Genomic DNA, 23253 nt, shown 5'->3' on the forward strand with positions numbered 1-23253 from the left:
TTTGGTATTCTTCCCCTCAGAGTGTGTATGATACTAAAGCTAATTTATGAGATGAGAGTGAGACAGGGAATAGAAGAGAGAGTAGGAAAAGGAGGAGGGGGGGAAAGTATCAGAGCATAAGAACATAGGAGGGGAGAGAGAGAGAGAGAAAGAGAGAGAGGGGGGGGGGGGGGGAATAATGAGAATGAGAGTAAGAAAAAGATGGGGGAAAGAACAGGAAGCAAAAAGGGGCAGTGAATGAGAGAATGCAAGAGCAACAAAAGGGAGATAAAGGAGGAAGAGATATTAAAGGATGAGGCTGGTGATTTTCTTTATTTATCTTATTGAGAGTTAGTCCCATCCCTCAATAATCACCCCCCTCCCACCCTCATTGGCACTCAGCCCCAAGCCCATTAGTTCCTACTGACAACTTAATTCTTAAAAAGCTGGTCACAAATACATTTTTTTGCTGTGGCTTAGTAATTTCTAGTAAATGTTACTCAAACAGGCTTTGTCTACCAAGACAATACTTGTTACCATAAAATGTAAAAATATAGGACATCACCAGTTTTATCCTTTAACTATTAACCGAGGCAAACCGAGAAAAAGAGTGAACAGGTATAAAATTAGTCCGGAATGGAGTGTGAGACAGACAGGCAAAGGGAACAAAGAAAACAATATCAGCCATGTGTTATTACAAGTCAGAGAGCAGGGCTTTGAGCGATACAAGAAGGTCAAGCAATAAAAAGTGTTGAAACATTCCTTCCTCTTTTCCTCCCAGAACCCCCCAGACTGCAGTAAGGCGAGAAAGCTGGTGTGTAACATTAATAAGGGCTGTGGTTATGGCTGCCAGCTCCACCATGTTGTCTACTGCTTCATGATCGCTTATGGCACCCAACGCACGCTCATCCTGGAGTCCCACAACTGGCGCTACGCCCCCGGCGGCTGGGAGACCGTCTTCCTGCCTGTCAGTAACACCTGCACCGACCGCTCTGGGGCCACCACTGGACACTGGTCAGGTAGGTACACACCCACACACACACACACACACACATACCAGCACCATTGTGAGCTGCACACAGCCTCACATAGCCTCAGTGCTGCCTGCAAATGACTGTGATTGGTTGCTTAATAATCAAATAACCCTGGCTGTTTTTTGGTCTATCTCTGCTAAAAGATAGGGTCTGCCAGACCCCTCTTTTGTGCTGCTACAGCGAAAACAAAGTGTGAATCCCTGGCTAAGCACGACTGTGCAATTCCTGTTAAAGCACTTTGGCAGCCAATGTAGCAGCAGCAAGTTACTGTTCAAAGGTTTCATTGCCAAGAAATCCTGTGACTTGATTTCAGTAAACAGCCTGCTCCTCTGACCTATAGGAAATTGTGTTGTCCATTAATTGTTAACTCCCTGCACAGTTTTGATTCATCATTTCCTGTACACTGAGAATATCTATCATGGACTATCCACAACAGCAAATGTATGGAGTCTTAATCGGAGAAAGACTGCATCCATTTCTCTTGCAGCCCCAGGTCGTTGCATAGACTGTCTTAAGGGCCTCATATTTTCACATTAAAAGCTTGTCTTGTGCAACCTAAGCCGAAAATCGACTTTGACATCAACATTTAATCTAGCGTTCAATGAGAAATTTGTGCTTGTCTTAATGCATGGAAGTGAAAATCTAGTTGAACTGACAACCCCCTGAGCAACTACTCTACTCTTGAGCAATTGTTGTGTATGAATCATTCAAATATCTTGAGTATTAAGCCATAAATATAACATTTTTGTATTTATTTTTTTATTAAGGAAGGTCAGTGGGGACCCCAAAGGAGTGTGAACATCTATTCAGGGTCTTGGCATGTAATCAGCCTTCAAACCGTACTTCCTGGTTTCTATTTCACGTTCTCACCGGTATCTGTAGCAACACCCCTACACCAACACAGCCTTGTGATGTTTGTCAGAGGGCTACTGCAGCCTTGATGAATCTTGAAACAGGGGACCTCTTGGTGAGCCAGGCTTGGGAGGGGATTTTGAATTCTACTGATTTTGGTGATTCCCTGACTTTTTTTATCGAGTGATACTTGTAGGTCAAGTTTTCACCAATTATATAATATACTCAACTGCAAATGTCATCATGCTGAAACACTGAACTAAGATGGTGAATATGATATTATACATTATACCTTACATTTTCGTTTTGAGCAGCATGCTGACAATGAAATTGAGCTCAAAGCACCGCTGTACCTCCTCAAGTACAGCCTCACAGGGCTGCTAGCGTGGCTCTAGACCTTTTTATCTTGTTATTTATGTGTGTTATTAGAATTCTGCGGCAGTCGCTGACTGTCCATAATGAACGCCATGTTGAAGCATAAGGTAGTTCATATGTATACCTGGTACCAGAATACGTTAGACGGAAGATCGATGTGCTTGTTTGGGGGGCTTGTTTGCACAGGCAGCAGAATCATTTACGAATGAGATTACATATAGGACGAGTCAAAATTGTGATTTTGATATGGTTAATGGATAATTCTAAAGTATGGGTGTGTTTGCCTCTGTTAAGATGACAAAACCAAAGCATTTGTTAATGAGAATCAGTGACGATTTGGAGGTTGTACTATGAGACTGTGCCTGCACCTCTCTCATTGCTTTCTTGTTCTCATCACTGCATCCTTTCAGCTCTATATTGTTCTCCTATCACTTCAATTGACTTGTGCTCTCCCTTCTTATCTCCTGCTCTCCTAACGCTTTCCCTTTCTTATTCTCCTGCCTTTCATGTGTCCTTTTCCACTATCTAATGTCTTTCTCTGGTGTCTGTCCTACAAACAGCCTCCTATAGATCCATAAATGCCATCTGGCTGCTCGCAGCAAATTCACTACAAACGCCACTCCCCAGGCCTTTTGGCATTCTGAATTTGTATACTTATAAAGTTTTGTAATTTGCAGAGGCAGTATTTTCTTTTGACCAAGCCAGCTAACTAGCTAGGCATAGCTAATGTAAGCCTGTTGGGTACTTGGCTGCGCCTGTGGGCATGCCTGTTTTTGTTAACAGTGCAAGCAATAACATTCCTTGGGGCACTGGACCAGACGCGATGCTAAAACCTTGGATTAATAAGTAGATATGCATTGAATATTTCTCAGCAGATGCCAGCCCAGTACAATTAAAGCATTTGAATGTACTGAACTTTTCTAATTGTGTTAATCCTGAAACCTTATCCCTGCTTTATCATTTTGTGTTAAATGCCACCAATCCTGGTGGTCACCTTCAATTAGAAATGTGATGAGCATGCTGCTTTTAGTTATCTATACTTAGCAATTCTTTGTATTGTGTGCCTAACCTTGTGGGAAATTGACATAGTTAGTATTTTATGTAGCAGCCGTACCAGATTACCACCTTTCCTCATTTATCTTTACAAGGTTAGCCCACTTTCTTCTGAGTGTTTCCCCTAGGATGCGAGTCATTTATAGACAGAGAGAGGAAGCATGATATATGCATCTGTGACAGGGTATTTCTGTCTGGAAAACATATAGCTTGGGGGGGAATCAAAGATAGTTATAACGTCATTATGGGACCTGCTGATTTTCTTCCCTCCAATGGGAAGTGGGAAAAACAAAACATTACAAGAAAATCCACATTAAAATACAAGGTACCCCTCTATGATTTGCTTTGTGCCAGAAGAAGATAATTGAGCAGAGAAAACAAGTGACGGTACCAGTCAAAAGTTTGGACACGCTTTCCCATTCAAGTGAATGAGAAAGCATGTCCACATTTTTGACTGGTACTGTATACATTGATGTTACAGTATGAAAAAAAAGTATACCTGTTATTAGATTATCATCATATAATTAGAATATTGATACAAATTGGTCTCACCCAGTGGCCTGTCCCTCTTTAAGGACTGAACATTATTTGAATTTCTTTTACTAGTACAGATACAACACTCAAGTTTCACTTCTTATTAGATTATGATGATGTAAAGGAAATATTGATAAAGGTTGACCCATGTTGTCTCTCTCTTGGGATTAGATACTGGATACTTGTGCTACAAGCAGCTGTACAAAACCTTTGCCAGATTACAACAGTCTAAAATTGGCAAAAATCTGGTTTTAGTTTGGAGCTATGACTACAAATATAATCAATAGCAGTTTTTAATACTTGACATTTTTAGATTCTCGGCGCTCAGACACATTTCTGTAAGTACCAAAGAAAGTAATGGTGGGTTTCAGAACCAGCGCTTCTGTCTATTAACCCACTGGTGCATGTTGCTGTTTTACTACTTTTACGTTCAATGGACAGCATGAGAGAGCTTAACACCATCTTGCAGGACTGGTATAACAGACTAAATTCTGAACACACAAAGGGGAAACCAGTCTTCTTGTGGAACAATGCTTCGTTGATCAAAGAGCTAATTTGCCAAAGAGAGTGTATTCCTTTGAGGTTCTCTGTAAAGATATTACTGCCTTATGAGTGAGTCAGAGCAGCAGGAGAAACATAATGTTCCCTGCCATGTAAAAACTGGAACAAGAGTTTTCGAAGTTCATAAACTCTGTTTCAAATGTATTATGAATGGAGGGGCATTTTGTGTCTTGATGGTGTCACTCTTGGTTCTCCGGTTTCATAGCTATGTTAATCTTATGAAATATTTATGAGGTTTAGTATACATCATAGGCTTAAAATACAGTGTAGGAATTTTGTGTCAGTGCAGACCCATATGCGTTCATATCGCATGCAGAAACCATATGCAGATGCTTTGGAGTTGTGATGCAATTTAAAAGAGCTTTGTGATCTAATTAAGTAGCTGTGGGAGGCAGACATACTGCACTCTGTACATTGTGCCAAGAAGTGCAGGCCTCAAAATATGCCCATTCCCCCTTATGTGAATCATGCCAATTCAGTTATATAAGCAAAGACAGGCCTGGGAATATTTTTTCTGTTCAATATTTAATGCTTCCACCAATTTATATTCAGTTCATGCTCAGGCATACACACACATAAATTGAAGCCTCTGTTTCTGTCCTTGTTTTTTATGTACCCTTTCTGTGAAAGGCCATTTTTAATGACTCATTATGCCATTTATTTGGAAGTGTGTTGTGGATGTGTTTGCAGCTGTATTAGGGCCTGTCTGTGGCAGTTAGGGAAGCCACTTTAGTCTGACAGAACATGGACCTCAAACTTGTTTTTGCATAATCAGGGTTTTACACACACACACACACACACACACACACACACACATACACACACACACACACACACACACACAGACAAAAAACTCTTCAGGTTTTAAGACTGAAAGAGAGTGAAGGTTTTGTCTGCCAGGCATATTCCTTCTGGTGCGATGAGATTAGCTGGGGCTCTTTGTGTGTGTTTGTGTGTCTGTGAATGTGGATTTCTTTATTTTTTTTTTTTGGATCCCCTTTAGTTGCCGCTGTTGGATCACCTTTTTTCCTTCTGTTCACAAGACCCCGTACATATGCATTTTCATGTGTGTGTATTTTCATGTAGTATTCTCTTGGTGGAATTTGTACATACTGTACAAATTGCATGCTTGTAAGTGTGTGTGTTTTCCACCTTTATTTACACATGCAGGTGTGCATCATGCACATGCATGTGTCTTTGTGAATGGACAGTTGGCCTTGATGTGCATGGAGGTCTGGCAGTGCAGGGGGGCTTTCTTCTGCCCAGAGATGTGACCTTCGTAATCAGCCCTGCTCAACTCTCTGCCCAGGGCTTCTGCCAAGCAGGACTCAGCCCGAAGGGGCCAATGCCAGACCACCAGCCCCTTCCCCCTCAAACCCCTCCAATCCAGGTCCTTCCATCAGCCCCTGGCCCTACAATGCCTCAATAGAAAGGAGCTTGCCTTGGCCTTTAAGCAAGGACAGGCAAAGAGCAGCTGTCAATCACAAAAGCTAGACTCACATGGGGTTGGGGGATTTGGATTCATGTTGGAACGAGAATAGGAATGAATATAATAGGGCTGAAGAATAATGCTGAAATATCTCACTGCATCACATCATATTTTATTTTGACAGAGTAACATAATTTATAGTAGCTATTTCAGTAAAACAAAAAGACACTGAAAGGCTCAGCAAACCCACAGATGTAAATCAGTTTTGTCTGTTATTTGACAGATTTGACAGGAAGCTATATTATCAACTTGGTCATGTCTCCAAACTCCATATACTTAAAATAGAAAACAATAAAAGGTGCAAGGTTTTTACCTGAACAGGTTAATCGGTAAAAATGAGTCAAATGAGTTACCGATACAAGGTCTGAAGCCAAGTCAGTCAAGTCAATTTCTTTTACATAGCTTAAAAAAGGGCTTTACAATCTGTACATCATGCCACACCCTCAACCCTTAGAACCTCAGTTTTGATAAGGAAGACCCCTAAACAGGTTTTTAACTTGAGTAGTGCTGAAATGTTTAGCCAATCTGTAGAAAATAAATCGGCAACTCATTTTGATAATCCATTAATCACTTAATGCCAAACATTAGCAAGAAAAGTGAGCATTTGCTGCCGGACAAAACAAGCAATTTGAAGACATTACTTTGGGCTCTGGGAAACTGTGATGAACATTTTTCTGTAGTTTCTGCTATCTTAAATTAAATTATTTATGAATAGAAATTATGTTTGCGTGAATGATAAACATAATCATTCATTACAGCCCTATTCTTGAGCTGTGCTGTCAAATATGTTGAATAGGTATTGAATATCGAGTGTAAACTCAACATGCTCCTCTTTGGACCATCCAGGAGAGGCCCACGATAAGGACGTCCAGGTTGTGGAGTTGCCTATCGTGGACAGTCTCCATCCTCGGCCCCCCTACCTGCCCCTGGCGATCCCTGAGGACCTGGCCCCGCGCCTGCACCGTCTGCACGGCGACCCCTCCGTCTGGTGGGTTTCCCAGTTTGTCAAGTACCTGGTGCGCCCACAGACATGGCTGGAGAAGGAGATCCAGCAGACCACCGCCAAGCTGGGCTTCAAACACCCCATCATCGGGTAAGGACACTCAGCTATCACTTCTCTGTGTGTGTGTGTGTGTGTGTGGCTTTGTTTTCTCCTTTTTCTGTGGTTATAAACACTTCAATAAAAATGAGTTTGTTACTATAGCATATCTCTACAATAAAGTGTAGAAAGTGCTTCACAATCAAAGCAAACAGAAGGCATAGGAAGAATAAAACAAAGACATAGCCATAAGGGCTGTGGTGGAATACAAACACTGCTCTGGGTGAGGGTTAATATGAGGTTAATACAATAGTATTTAAAGTAACTTAATTTGATGGTGGTGTTTTGTTTGGCTAATTTTCTACCTTTATTTATCCTTGGAAGGTTTTCATTACTTCCCTCCTTTACACTCATGCAGCTCCTATTCATGCAAATCGACTCGATTAAAAGAAATTTCATCTCTTTACTCATCACTCTGTTTTTCCTAATTGCATTGGTATGATATGTCTGATTCTGCTTTGTTTTATGTTTTAATGTCCCCATGAGGGTTTTCATTCTCTAGTCCAATCCAAGTCATTAAAGCTACATTGTGTAAGAATTTCTCCCATCTAGCGGTGAAATTGTATAGGACAACCAACTGAATATTACTTTCTAGCCCCCCCCCCCCCAAGTCAATTTCCCATCCAGCGCCCACGTCGTTTAAATAGCAAATGCACCTGCGCCCATCTTTGCGCCCATGGGCGTGCTGGTCTTACAGGAAGGTGTGTTCAGGTGAATTCTTTGCGTATTGCTATCTTGAGGCAGTGGGAAGTGATCGCGCCATTGACCAACAAAAACCTGGTCTAAAATCAATAGCACAGCATTTCATTGTTATTTTAACAGCAAATTAGTAAAATGTGCCTAGGCTTGTGCACAGCGCGCGCACACTATGCTTGTTACACACACACAGGGAAGCGCAGCAGTACACAAACATGCAAAAGATTACAAATAAAAATATTACGGTGCAAATCCGCCATCATAATAGCAATGCGCCAAGGTACAAACGCACCTGATTGGTTTATTGCATGTTACGCCGAAAACACACCTATGAATTAATGATGACACTAAGTACAACCCTTTTGAACCATGCACCCGGCGCATGGACCCTTTTTTCCGCCGTCAAACTAGCAAAAGTGGATTTGGACACACCCTAAACGCACCTGCGCCAGGCGCTTCACGCCGTGCGCTTAGATCGTTAAAATAGGGCCCTTAGAGGTAAATGCTAAACCTTAGCATGCTTTCGTTTAGCAGGTTAACCATGTTCACCATCTTTCTGTTTTATGTGTCTCCACATTCCAACACAATGCTCCTCAGTGCCCTGATATCTGACACAACCCAGATATTACTTTTGAAACTTGGCATAAATGGCGCAGATGAGCCGATACCAACCGTTCCAAATGTGCCATTTTCAGGTCTGATTTCAGTCTTTGATATCATCTTGGCTTTGATTGTGACTGTACTTAGTATTGTGCTGTTTCCAGAGATTGAAACTATCTTGGGACTTCTAATGGTCCATTATTGGAAAGTATTCATCAGTGTGAGGCGCTCAGTTCCCATGAGGGCCACCCCTTGTGGGAATGTATTCATTCACAATATTGTAAGCCACTTTTGATAGCAACTTCTAAGAAATGGGTTGTACATGTTTAGCTGTTTATTTACTACTTTTATTTTACTCTGTCAGGCGTTCAGTAAATGAACATTCATGTGCTGTCTGCCAGCCACTTTTGTCTCATAAATAACTCCACCCGTCTTTGAGCAGCACTTTACACCTGGATCAAATAGGACTTTGCAAATAATTCCCCGCAGTTGTTTTAACCTACTTGGTCTAGCAGATTGAGGGGATTTACCATATTAGGATAATGCACGTGATGACTGGTAAGCTGCCAGTCATGGGAAAGTATATGCAATGACTTTAAGATACTTTGCTGAGATTGTCTAAAGTTTCTGCACCGTCCCATGAGGCTGACTCCACCCGCCTGGTAAAGTAAGTAGTTTAAAACAAACGCTAAGAGTTATGTTCTATAGTTTGTGAAGTCAGCCTGGTTTAGTTCTGTCATCCCCTTCATAACTCTCCCTTCCATATGCTCATAGTCTCTGTGCCAGCTTCTCGCCCTTCATAACTCCTCTTTTCCCACCGTCTTCTTTATGTTTCGCTGCAAGCAATCGTCACCGTTCTTCCTCACTTTTACTGTCCTGCTCTGCTTAGTTCTCACTCCCTCTTGTTACACGCTCATTTTTTCTCTGTCTCTCTCTCTCTTTCCTCAGATGCTCTTCTCTTTGGTTTTTACCTGTCTGCCTTTCATCACCCCAGCAGCTGTCGTCTCTTTCTCCCAGCCCTCTTTGACTCTCCTCCCCCTTTTTTTCCTAATTTTTTTCTTTTCTGTGATTCATCCCAACTTTTTCAATCTCTCAACTCATTTGTGATCGTTGCTCTGTCTTCATTTGTTCATCCTGCTTCAAGATTTTTTAAATTTTTATATTTCACACTCACCTCTCCCTCACGTTCCCACAGGCGCACATCCCTACCCGCAGTTCTCTTGCTCTCATAGTTTTACACATCTCTATCACTGTTCTTTGTGTTTCCCACTCCACCCCTCCACACACTCATATATCCTGTCCTCTTCTCCCTCCATATCACTGGGGAAAGGCTTATTGAAATGATGTGCTGGGTAGAACAGTTTTCATCCCTTTTTGTCCGGTCCCTTCTCAGCTCTTGATACGTCCTTTCCACTCTGCACTGATGTTGCAACAAAGTGCCTATGCGCTTCCATCAGCACTGTGGGGGAAGGCGATATGTGTGTGTGAAAAGTGAGCGGGGGGATGTGAGAAGTAAAAATGGGGCTGAACGAGATCCATAGTGTCATTGCAAGAAAAAGGCGAGAGGGCGGCAGTAGTGGGAGAACCAGGGGTTGATGGAGAGAGTACCTAGAGGGATAGAAAGGCAGCTTGTCCCCAGAGAACCCAACAACCGCCAGCCAACCCTCTCTCCCTGTCGCTCCCTCAGGACACGAGCTGCAGGAAGGCTGGAAGCTACCGACTAAAAGCAGCTATCAGCACAGCTCCACCCTGCCAACGTTTAATGCTTCCTAATGGTAGTAAGGTTAGTCAGAGAGAGAGAGAGAAAAAAAGTAGAGTTACTGCTTCTATTGCAGATACCAGAGTAGCCTTATCGCCATGGCAATGTGGTTACCAAGAGATGGATTATATGGATATATCTTTTAAAATATCTTGTTTCAGATCTGTTCTATATAAATAAGGCTTACAATATATTGTGTATATACAGTATGTCTTTAAATGTTGTTTTTAAATCACAGAATATCTTAAAACAGGTACAAATATGTGTGATAATGTTATATTAAAAATACAATTTCAAGTGGAAACTCTGTAGAAAGGGTGCATGGGGACACAAAACATAAAAATGAAAATTGGTTTACACCGATCAGCTACTTTATAAATAATCCAGGTACTTTTTGATCAAAATCAGTAAATGATGAGTGTTATTCATGAAGTGGTATCTTAGTATTAAAATATGATTCTCTTGAATTGTAAAATGAAGATTTAAGCTTGCATTAACTGTAAACTGTAAACACAGTAGTGACCTTTAAAGTTGATATGATGAACATTTAGTAACGGTTAGTTACTAAAAAGAACTGTTAGTAAACCGTTGCTTATTTACTAGGAAGTGTGAAGAGACACTCAGCTCATGAGACGAGACGAGACACGAGATTGGGTTCGCGAGAACAAGACGAGATTTGAACACTATTTTAAAGAAAACTTCAATTAAGAAATATGACTCGAAAAATAGTCTTTACTCAGAGAACCAAGGTTACAACGTAACCAAGCGTTTCACTGCAGCACTAAACAAGGAAGTAGGCTGCTCTTGTATTGATTTATGACCATTTCAAGACGAGGGGAGAACATTTCTCTTTGTATAATATCATTAAAAGTAAAGATAGATTTAACTTTCTGCTTCCGACTCATTTAAAAAAAGACAGCGAAAGAGAGCGATCTGCGGGAGTCAGCACAGCACTGAACTGCACGCTGCAGTCCGCGTGTGTGTCGGGCGAGAGAGAGAGAGAGAGAGAGAGAGAGAGAGAGAGAGAGAGAGAGAGAGAGAGAGAGCGGCCGTACCCTCTTACGTTCTAACGCTGGGTTTTGCAGACCGCTTTTTACAATTGCAACTCTGCTACTGCTCTGCAAAAGTTAACTCGGAGTCAACTTTGGCGAACGGGTGAGGGATCTCGAGGGCGAGGGTGGTGATGGCGCAGTGGATATGACACATGCCTTTGGTGTGGGAGATCTGGGTTCAATTCCCACCCTGATACATACAGGTGTGTGGCCTCTGACATATGTAGCAATTAAGTCACTTTGGATAAAAGCGTCAGCTAAATGATATGTAATGTAATGGATCTTCTATGCTAATTTAGAGGTCCAAACCAGACTCATCTTCAAAGCCAGATGTATTATAAGACCAACCAGGTTAGACTAGCTTCTAAATGCTCCAATATGTGCACTAGCTATGTCTTCAATTTGGTGCTGGGTAGGAAACATACAGTGCTGCGTGTGGAGAGAGTGAGTCAGTTTCGGGCGTAAAATGAGCTGAAAGATGCTAAGGGGAACTGCAGAGTCAATGATAATTTTTCATCACTACAAGCTATACCTTTAACATATGTGATTTGATCCATATTTGTAAATATAAAATATTGATAACTGTAGCTTTAACCTGAAATTTTTTTACAACATTTTCACAATTCTCTACTTCCGCTTAATTTGATTTACATGATACTGGGGAACAAGTTTGAGTTTGTCATCTATCATTTTGCGAAAACTAAAGCTTATGGTTTTGTACTTTATCTATATACAGACGAGTAACAAATTAAAGGAAAAACTTGAGTAGAGTTCCACAAATTTACAATCTAAGAGTACTGAAGCTGTTCTGGATGCTCACGGGTGGCCCAACACCTTAATAAGACACTTTAAGTTGCCCTTTCCTTTAATTTGTCACCCATCTGTAATTATGAACAGTGAAGGTAAATCTTAAGAACTTTGACATGTTTTGATGTCAAAGTGCATGTTGCATAAGCAGTGATTTTACATCAAGTATAGATTTAATATGGTAATATTCAGCTGATAGGCACCCAGAGGTCATTGTCAAACAAATCGTTTATTCAGTCTATGTGTTATTGTCACAATCTGCCAGGATCAGCACTTGCTGTGTCTAGTGTGGGTGTGTTTGATGTCTCTAATGTATGCTTTTACGCCCACCATGAGGATTGCCCTGCCTTGCCAGGGCTGTATGAATAGAGAGAAATGAATTGAATTATTGTGCCTGTAGTGTGGGAGAATTCTGGAGAGGGGAGGCGAGGGATGGAGGAGATGGCTTAGAGCTAAGCGATGCCTCAGTGCAGTCTCTCCTGCTCTGACGGAGAGAGAAAAGGGCAAGACAAAATGAGAGTTCACAGGAACAAACAACTGTAAACATGAAAGACGTAAGGGAGCAGGAGAGAGGGACCCTGAGTCTGACAAAGGATAGAAAAGCCTTGAATCAAGACCTCTGTCTGATCAGAGAGACACCGAATGAAAGGCTCCGACACCCCTGCCCCCCACTCGCCCACCTGCTCTCACTCCATTATTTGTTTTTGTTTTTTTGCCACATAAATAAAGGGGTCATCCCCAAGTCATTGATTGATCACTGGCCAGGGGTAGAAATTAGGTACAGTCTGTTTATTCTCTTTCTCTGAACCTCTGACTCTTTCTCTTTTATTTTTTCTTCCTCTACCTCATTCTCACAAAAGAGCTAGAGGCAGCCTTGAGGTTAGAGAAGCTGTTTGAACCCCTAACGCAACTGGGAAATCCTGAATGGGGGAAGTGAAAGACTAAAATTCGTCACCAAAGTGTCCTTAAAAAGGCTCATAACCCCATATGTTCCAGTGGAGCTGCTCCTTGGTCAGCAGTAGACAGCTGGTTGTACTGGGGCAGCTCCCAGGTGGAACTATGTGAATGTGTTCACTCAATTTTCCTTCAATAAGTTTTTCCCATCTTAGATTTTGAAAATGAATTTGCCCCTCACGGCCATAAGTCACAATGCAGATGTGGCTGGTAGTTTTGTAATTGAATAGTTCTGGATGGAATAAAATTGTGTTTCGCCATCCATCAGTTTGAGGGATGCTTCTGTGTCAGGAGAGGGAATGTTTCATCTTTTGTTGTGATTTCAAGCTGTGCTCTTTTTCTCATACGTACAACCACTGACAGCAGTCCTTGCTTAATGCAAGCAATGACAATGACTCTGGAAAAAAATTACAGTTGGATATTTCTCTCTGTCTGTCCATTTTTCTGTCCCACTCTATTTCTTAAACTTCCTCTCTCTCTTTCTCTCTCTCTGTCACCGCTTCACTTTCCTTTTTTCCTTTTTTGTTGTTGTATTTTGCCCCATAATTTTTGGGTTTGCGTTTATACCAACAAAGATTTCGAAGATATGCCATTTGAGTTGAAGTGCCGTTTTATTTTTTTTTACAACACATGAAAACACGTCAACAAAAACCGACTGTTGAGTCAAAGCTAGGTGATAAAAACACGTACGTAAATAAAATACATACAAGTACATCAGTGTCATCCCCTTTTAGCTTCACCACTGTAGCTTTTTAGAAGCAAGGTCCTCAGTTTAAAAGAAAGAAAAGCTTCTCATTTACAGCAGTTGTAATACTAGTCTGTAACCCTGTCTGTGTCCCTGTCTGTCTGTAGAGTCCATGTGAGGAGGACAGATAAAGTGGGGACGGAGGCGGCCTTCCATCCCATAGAGGAGTACATGCTGCATGTGGAAGAGCAGTTCCAAAATCTGGCCAGACGTGTCCACATCGACAAGAAACGAGTTTACTTGGCCACTGACGATCCATCCCTGCTGCAGGAAGCCAAGACCAAGTCAGTGTCAGAGAGAGAGAGAGAGAGAGAGATATGTGTTCTAAGTGTCTTTTGTCTTGTGACTTTATTTTACTCAGACTCCTGTCCTATTGTCCCTTCCAGGTATCCAGACTATGAGTTCATCAGTGATAACTCCATCTCGTGGTCGGCAGGCCTTCACAACCGCTACACTGAGAATTCACTGAGAGGAGTCATCCTGGACATCCACTTCCTGTCTCAGACCGACTTCCTGGTCTGCACCTTCTCCTCACAGGTCAGCCCACTCTCCTCAATCGACCTTTAGAGACACAAAATGGGATTTTCTTGCTTTGTGTTTTTGGTATTTTGATGCAACTGGTTGGGATGGATTTGATGTTGGCATGAAAGCAGTCCAAACTAACATGGAAGGCGGCCTGGAATTTTGATGTGCGCTTGCTAGTAGACAAGGAAGCATGTACTGTAAGTGAAATAAAATGAATAATGTTTGGATGTATATTAAAATTATTCACATATTACAGTTTATGAAGAAGACCAACCAACAGAGATTGCTGCAAGAAAGACAATCATCCCTTGATGTTTCCAGTTTGTCATGAGGCAAACCAGAACCTTTTTGCTAATCACAAGCATGTGATTGTCAACAACCTTATTGTCCAATTTTCACTTACATGATTCAAAGCCTATTTATTACAGCTTTGACATTACAATGGCATTTGTCTTCCATTATTCTAATCATGTCAGCTTCTAAAGTGCTGTTTTATAGAGACTTAAAATGTGGAGTGGACGGGCTTCCTGCCAACCCTAAAAATAATGTGTGAGCCACATATTTCCTGTTCACACCCTGGGTTTAATGGTCCACTTCAAGGATCTGACTACAATGAGTCGCTTGGCCCATTTTATCCCTCTTTAACCAGGGCTGTATACTGTATGTCTTAGAGAAGTCCTTTGGTCCCTCTACCAGCGTGTTCTCTAGTCTACGGCTTTGTTATTAAGACAAATACGTGCATGTACATCTATAGATCGAAGAAAATAATCCCTGGCTCCTTTTCTGTCTCAGGTCTGTCGTGTGGCCTATGAGATTATGCAGACGCTGCATCCAGACGCTTCCTCCTTCTTCTATTCCCTGGATGATATCTACTACTTTGGAGGTCAAAACGCCCACAACCAGATCGCCATCTACCCCCACCAGCCGCGCAACAGCGAGGACATTCCCCTGGAGCCCGGAGACGTGATAGGCGTGGCCGGCAACCACTGGGACGGATACTCCAAAGGCATCAACCGCAAACTGGGCCGCACTGGCCTCTACCCTTCCTACAAGGTGAAAGAGAAAATCGAGACCGTGAAGTACCCGATGTACCCCGAGGCAGACAAACTGCTCAACTCTCAAAAGAAGTAGAAGAAGAAATGAAAAAAAATAAAAGGAGTGAGGAGAAACATGCAGACTCCGATTCCAGGGAAGGAGGCTGCTTTTGTACAGAAGAGAGAGGCGTACTTAGTGCGCAAAGCTGGGAAGAAAAGAAAAAGCCTGTACCCAGGGCTGATAGGAATGAGAAGGCACTCTGTGTGTTTATGTGAGAGCGCGCGCGTGTGTGTGTGTGTGTGTGTGTGTGTGTGTGTGTGTGTGTGTGTGTGTGTGTGTGTGTGTGTGTGTGTGTGTGTGTGTCTGTATGTATGTGTGCGCGGACGTGTGTGTGCACTTGTGTAAATGCCTGTGCATATGTCAGGTCATGGAAGACTTGCACCCTACCACTACTCCCCCTGCCCGATGCTCTGACGTCGGGTCTGTAGAGATGTAGACGTGAACATTGATTTTAAATAAAGCAAGAAAACAATTCTAATCTACACAACTGACCGAGCTCACTCTCCCGAGACAAGACTGGGACTACTGTAGGACTCGCACAACCCAGAGTGAGCTTCAGATCAATGACTGGAAAAAAAGATGACAAACTGGGGGAAAAAAAAGTGTTTTTGATTTTTATTTAATTCTTTTCAGTGGTTTTGATTCTAATCTTGCCTTTTATCTTTTTCTCCTGTTTTTTTGTTTTGTTTACTGAATGTACTGTATCCTCTTCTTGCCATGCTCACCGCTGCCCCACCCCCCCACACTCCTGCTTCCCTCACTGTGCTTCCTCCATCTCGTCTTTACATGTGCAATTAATTTTAAAATACCATATTGTGCTTTTATTGAGTGTTTTTAAAGGTCTTAATTTTGTGCGTATGGGGCTTGTGGATTGTATACTGTACAGTGTGTTTGCGTGCGTGGATGGATGTGTGCGTGATCAAGTGTGCCTGTGTGTGCTGTTTAAGTCTAAGGGGCCATGTCACAGCCTGATTAATGGTGAGCAGTGTGTGTTTTTATTTCTGGCTTTCCTCCTAACTGAATAGTGTTTGTGCGGCCAGCAGGAGACTGGCAGTGACAGCAGGGACTGTCCTCAGCCCCTCCAGCACTTGGAACAATGGTGAACTCCAGTCACTCTGCTGGTGACCTCTAGTGAACAATGGTAAGATTATATGGAGTATGGTGAACTCATGGTGCACGCACACACACAGACACAGGAGCCGTCCCGAGGCTCACCAAAAGAAGCACTCCACTGAGATGATGTCCTTTTCGGCATCTCTGTCTCTTCTGTCCATCTGTTTGTTTATTTTTTACTTTTTACTTTTAACATTGCTGTTTTAAAATAAATGAGGAAAAATATGCCTATGTTTAAAAAAAATAATGCTATGTCATATCAAACCCAGAGTCCCCATCATGAAGGCTTTTTTTTCATAACTTATGTTCTTGGGCATTGTCTTTGATAACCACAGATCGAATAAACTTGAGAAACCAACACGGCATTTTTTATCTCCTTTCGGTCTGATTCTGTTCACCATCTGCTCCTCCATCTCTTAACAGGCAGCACCTGCTCGTTCTAAAATGCTGAATATGCTTCAACTGCATTACACACATTCCAAACTGGGAATCAAGGCTTTTTATATATTTGAAGAGTTCATTTCCTGAAGGGTATCATCTATTTTTGAAGAGTAAAAGTCATTACCTGAAGTTCATCTTTTGATATCTCCATAAAAAGGAGGACCCTGCTTCTGAAATTGATATAATTTTGGCATCCCAGGATTAGAGCTACACTCTTACCTTCAAAAGTACCAGTAGTTTGTTTTATTAATCATTCAGTAAGACTGAATCCATTTTCAAGTCATTACAGAGCAAAAACTCTTAAATCTGTCTTGGATTTACATTTCAAATTGAAGACCGAGATCAGTATCTTCAACAGAGACATTACCGTCCTTCATTTAAATATTCCTTGTGACAGCTACATGACATTTCTGCCCCAAATACCAAACATTTGTCTCCATGTAGCCAAAACGCACCCGTAGACTTCCTGCTTTCATCTAGTGTCCTACTTCCTGCATGTCTCAATCGTTTATGATCTCGTTCTCGGTGTCTTATTTATGGGCTGTCTTGTTACTTTCTTACTGAGGGGGCTCTGGGAGTTTCATTACAGATCCCTCTTTAATTTCAACGCTGATCTGCATGCTTCGTTGGACACCCATAAGGAAAGCCGCGGAGATGAGCTTTTTTGCAAGTGCAAATGAGAATAATAGTTTTATTGGGGTATTTTTTCTGCCTGACAACAATCCGCAACCAATTTAGCCCACGTTGACAAAGCGTTCACAATGCACATGCACCGTACAGCAGTTCATTAACCATCTCTCTTCACTGGGAAAGAGTCCCTCGTGAGCTTTATAAATGCACACGCTAACTGGAGGGCACTTTAATTAAAATGCACTCTTTGCTGTCAGGGTGGCCTGTAACAGTCGTTTAAAAGAGATGTTAGTTCAGTTAATTATTCTGTTAATTGAACACTGCTCCTGATAGAGAGCATTCAGGTTTTCAGCAGGCTGGTTTCTTTCTCTGCATTAGTGGTTTAAAAAAATCTAAGCTCATTGAGAGCAGAGTGAGGCCTCCTACATGAAGTTGTGTGTGTTGAAAGCCTAGGGAACCTGTCCCATCTGAGTGCCTGATCCATTTCCAAACGCATGTGTCAACAGGTTAAGTTGTTTTCATGTGTACAAGTTTGTCTTAAAGCAATACTCACATGGCCATAGTTGTATAGAAAGAGTTATTGGTTGCTTCCTTCTTTCCATACTGGTCATGAAGAGATCCTTCTCCTAAGGTAGCCTGGCTTACCGTACAGTGCTGAGATAAAACCTGAGATGCACAGGATGTCAGGCTTTCTCCTCCCCTTCCGCTATCTCCACTATCTATTTTGCAAGGACACCATTGCAGCATCCGGGCTTAGCGTTGCCCAAGACAATTGTCATTGGTTCAAAGAAATACAAACAAGCCAAAGCGTTTTTTTTCCCCTATCCCAGAAATTTAACTCATGCAGCCAAACCATATTTGCTGTGGAGATAGGTCTGGCAATGCAATACTACTCCTACTGTAAGGTGACTACTGTGTAAGAGATGAGGCAGGAAATCCAGTCCTTGTTTCATTCCATATAACCTTTTTTTGTTTCCCCAGGCAGTGTCAGCATGCTAACACAGAGACACTTAAGGTATCTGATTAAGTATTTGGTCATGTGAAGTTATCCTCTCTGGACCTTGAATATCTGTGGTGGCGCTAGAGGATCACCAAATTCATTATGGTTCATCCTCTGAGCACCATGAATGTCTGTACAAAATTTCATGACAATGCCTTAGTTGTGAGATAATTCAGTCACAATAAACACACATCCAGTACACACCTCCGCGGGAAGGTGTCACATTGTTGGATTAGGAGTAAATGCAGAGGTTCACCCTTTGTGTGTGTGTGTGTGTGTGTGTGCGTGTGTGTGTGTGTGTGTGTGTGTGTGTCAGTTGTATGCGGTATGAGATGCTGAGGGGTAAAGCAGCGGTTAGGAGTAAGAACAAGCTTCACAATCTGCACACTGTTATTGGCTGGGGGTTACAAACCCATGTGGGGCCTAAAGGCTTTTTGCTGACGCCCATACACACCTCTAGTGGGTCATAACTGATGATTGAGAGGAACTATTTGTGTTATTTAGTCTGTACATTGGAATGGGGGGTTAGGATTTTGTCCCCGATCTCTTACACTGGAGTCACCTTAGAGATAAACCACTTCACAGCCTATATGAAAAATTACAGTGACCAATAACTATTGCAATGTACATGTGGGCACATGAGTGTTGCTTTAAGACAAATTAGAAAACGTGTTAACCTGTCCTTTAATGCTTCAAGAACATGGACCAAGATTTCAATGTGGCAGTGTAACTCTGATGGAATTCATATAATATAGAGATAAGTGGGTACGCCATCGCCTTGTGGAATTCTAATCTTGTAAAGGGCAGCTGAATTAATTCTGACTGACTCATGAAAAAGGGAGAGGAAATGGAAATGATTATTGTAGTCCTGGCCGGCTCCAATCAGTACTCTGGTGGCGCAGCAGTAACAAGTCATGTCTGCCCTACGGTACCTGGCCCACATCAAAGCTGAGGGGAGAAACTCGAACAAGGAACTGTTGGGTTTTCACGAGGCAAAGAAGATTGTAGGGTGTGAATCTTTCTCCTCTTCGCCTTAAATCAACTCAGCAATCTGCTGCAGTTTGGCTTTTATTAGCTCAGTTTTTTTAATCCCACCTGTTGTCTCAACTCACTATAAACCTAATTCTTGGCACAGAGCAGGGCCAACTTAAGCCACTGGGAAGTACATCATTACTCAGAGGAATAAAGGCATTTTGCTTGGCACACGTACTGTACTTAACTGTGATCCCTGCTGTGAATCCAATAAATCTGTGTTTCTAATGGAGTGCTGACACACCTGAGGACAATAGTATTACTTGGAAAAAAGATACCTTTTCTTTACGAACGACATAAAGAATGGTCATTTTCTTATTTGATTCATACAGCAGGTTTAACATTTCAACCTCTCCACTCTTCTTTTGGAGGTGGAGGTGAAGGTCTGCCTGAATTAAGACCAGCTTGATTATTTTTATTGTAACGTATTTGGAAATACAGTTTTCAAGGATGTATTACATTGTCAGACTGCCAGACCGCTGTGATTGTACACTATATTATTAAGCTTTTAGTTGTATACTCTGCCATGCATTGTGCCTAGATTTTTTTTTTAAAAGACAGAAAAGATTACATGTTCATATTTATGAAACATAGTAATAGCATTCAATAAAAGTTCTACATATTGCTTTCATCCTGCAAGCATAGGTGATCAAGGTTAAAACTCTTTTTTCTTCTGTCAGAAATATCAGCAGAACATGCTTGACAGCGGTTTCCTGAGTTGCATGTACTAGCAGTGGAGTTGTTGACAGTTTCATGAAGAACACAGCTGGCCTGAGAGCTATGTGATGTCACACAGATAATGGAGCTGCAGTTCCTCGACTCTCTGTAGCTTCCTTTGTTGTAAAACAGACAGAGCGCTTTGTATTACCAGCCTGATGAAGACCAAGTGTGTTATTAGCACTGTGACTATGATGTCATAACAGTGTATATTAATACATGGTAATGATGGCAGTGCATGTAATATTGTGATAGCATATGAAGATGTGTTAAAGGATAATTGTGGTTTATTATAAAGTCTTTTTTTCATAGGTTTTTGGCCATCACTATCAGTAATTGTTGAGATATGGGAATGCATCTTTGAGCAGTCAGACAATTATCCAATTTTTTTGAAGGCTGTGAAGTCTTCGCTTCAAATTTTAAGTATTTCTCTATAACATTGAATATTCATGACTAAACACAAATCAAAGTTTAAAAAGGAAAACATCAAACTGTGTGTTTTTACAGTGATAGTGACCAAACAACCCACCAACTGATCCAAATGTTGCTAAACTATGATTAGTGCATGGGAGTATGTGACATCACATTTTTCCAACGAAGCCCCATCCACTTCAAACCTGTGAGAAAAGCACAGAGGAAAAAGAGAAATACAGAAAACTCTGATGTGAAAAAAAACTGCTGTATGTAGCTTTGGCAGAAAAGACTGTGCTCATGTAAGAACCTACTGCTCAAAGTAAGACGCCAACTGAGAAAATACAGTAAGTTGTTAGAGGCTGTAATCAAACCCCCAGTTCAAACTTCTTTTGGAGAGAAAATTAAGGCAACCTGTGAAATGATTCCCCAAATTGTACATAGTAAACATTCATGACGGTTTCAGACCAACTGCACTTACCACTGTTGTGCGCACACATGGTTTTCCTGTGCCATGAAGGATAATTACCATTCAAGTTTGGTTTTTACCATTAAATAAAGTGGTTTAGCTAGAGGTCGCCAGGCAACAGACCAGTACTGGACCATGGATCATATGCTACTGGGCTGCAGGGAAATGATATGGTTGGGGAATAAAAGCTGAATACTAATTATATAACGTTATATGCTATTAAGGGCAATTAATTTTTTTCATGGTGATTAACTTGATGCAGTTTGTCTGTTCTGCACTTTTCCTCATGACTCCCTGTACACAGATTTCTAACAACAATAGGTCATCAGCATGCAAGGCAGACAGTCTGTCAAAAGCATTTAGCACATGAAATCTGTGATGACAATATGTGAGTGTTGCTGGGAGGTCTACCTGTATGTTTATATTTGGTGAAATACAGACCTAATAACGGTTCTTTTTTATGCTCATCCACTCTCTCTCTCTCTTTCTCTCTCTCTCTCTCTCTCTCTCTCATGCTCTCTCCTTTCTCCCTGTCTCTTTCTGTAATTGTCTAACTTGATATTATGATTGTGTGTTGGGAGGATAAACAAAGAGAGGTCACACCTGAACTAAAACGTATATGATTGGTGAACCTGTGTATGAACCCAAAAACAACCTAACGAGAGACCCCTTTCTAACTTTATCTTCTTGCATGAAAAATTACTCACGTTAATTAGCCACCACAACTGCTGCGCCTGGTTTAGATACTCTGACTAAACTCTGGGCTCATTGACAACTTGTCAGAATGTCTCATGTTTTGGCCCCATTGGACTTTGCTGGTGTGATGTGGATGTCTTTCTCAGCAATTAGTTTAGTGAGTAAAATATTATCATAACCAATTAAAAATGATGGCCAAAACTTAAAAGAAAATAGATTCCAAGTTGTAACAAACAAGAAGATTCCTTTAAAGTGCAGTCTTTGATGCTATAATTCTGCCTGGACAGGGATGTCGCACTTTATAGTGACCTAATATGCTTTGTGTCCGTTGGACTTCAGCTCTACTGTACAGCACAAACAAAGACTAATGTTGCTGCTGAAACATCCACTATCCCTCTGAGTCTCCATGTGAAGCCTGCTGCAGCAGCTGTGGAGAGGAGAGTCCACAGCTCCATCCCCTGCCCCGCCTCCCCCTGCTGCCGCCTGCAGGGTTCAGCCCACTGTGATGACCATTAGCGTCTGGCTGAGGCTGCAGGAGATAACAGGTGATTTAGGGCCCTGTACCCCAACACAGCCAGAGAGAAATGGCCGGCTGCTGCTTATCTTCCCCTCCGCCATATTCCACACACTTTTACATTAGGCTCCCCTATTCAAAGCCATCTGTCTTCCCAGTCAGGGTTTGATAAAACCGCCTGCGTACCACACGAAGGGGGAGGAGTGGGAGACTGGGGAGACACACACTGCCACTCCGTCTGCATACTTATACACACAGCAATGCAGAGGATCATGGTGGAAGTCGACAACATCATGCTTGCTGAATACTTTATCCACGCTGACTTAGAGCCCGGGGCGAAACAGTGGGACTCGACAACAATAGCTGAGCACAGCACACGAGAGATACTGTACCTGGTTGTAAAAGAGAGACCTAAGTATGTAACATCACCCCTGGACTAATTGCAAATCAATGGTCTTGGTGAGATGAATGTGGTGGGGATAATAATCGCCCAGGGCTGCTGTACATCAACTATTCATGCACACTGCCAAACCATAATCACAGTAGGCGCACCAATAAAAGCTCCAGAGATGTTATCATTCCTCAACAGAAAAAGGCATTATATGTCGTTGAGGGCTTTCTACCTCGGAGCAGGGCAACGACAATGACAGAAATATCATTCCTACTGATTGCTCAGAAGTCTTTGACATGCCAATAGACTGGTGATTAAACCTTAATGCTATAACATATTTGGCAGCCTCCAGCAGGAAACGGGATTAGCCTACTTCATACTTGTTGGTTTTGCATATGTGAGGAAATATCCACTATCTCTAGGGCATGAGAGAAAAATGCCTGTTATCTTAAGAAAAACACACTGATGATCCAGAGGAGATTGGATGTAAAGAGACTGTTAAATTCATATGTGGAGCAGGAGTTGTATAATTGCCCCTGCTTGCTGATTTTCACCACTGTGGAGGCTAAGTGGGCAGTGGCTGTCTTCCTTTAGTCCCTGCTCTGTAATTATGGTGTCATTGTGTGACAG

The 23253-nt window shown here is 41.9% G+C and overlaps 1 protein-coding gene across 3 annotated transcripts in view; it reads left to right on the forward strand.

The window, feature by feature from the left end:
- The window catches only part of fut8b (fucosyltransferase 8b (alpha (1,6) fucosyltransferase)), an 88872-nt gene extending 73473 nt beyond the window's left edge, over positions 1–15399 (forward strand). For all 3 annotated transcript variants that reach the window (XM_031321800.2, XM_031321803.2, XM_031321802.2), the window contains exons 6-10: positions 761–998; positions 6724–6970; positions 13697–13873; positions 13976–14126; positions 14907–15399. In XM_031321800.2, coding sequence (XP_031177660.1) covers positions 761–998; positions 6724–6970; positions 13697–13873; positions 13976–14126; positions 14907–15245 — 1152 coding nt within the window. In that variant the 3' untranslated portion in view covers positions 15246–15399. The remainder of the gene's footprint in view (positions 1–760; positions 999–6723; positions 6971–13696; positions 13874–13975; positions 14127–14906) is intronic.
- Positions 15400–23253: the final 7854 nt, after the last annotated feature.

The sequence above is a fragment of the Sander lucioperca genome, chromosome 19 (assembly GCF_008315115.2).
Source record: "Sander lucioperca isolate FBNREF2018 chromosome 19, SLUC_FBN_1.2, whole genome shotgun sequence".
Taxonomy (NCBI): domain Eukaryota; kingdom Metazoa; phylum Chordata; class Actinopteri; order Perciformes; family Percidae; genus Sander; species Sander lucioperca.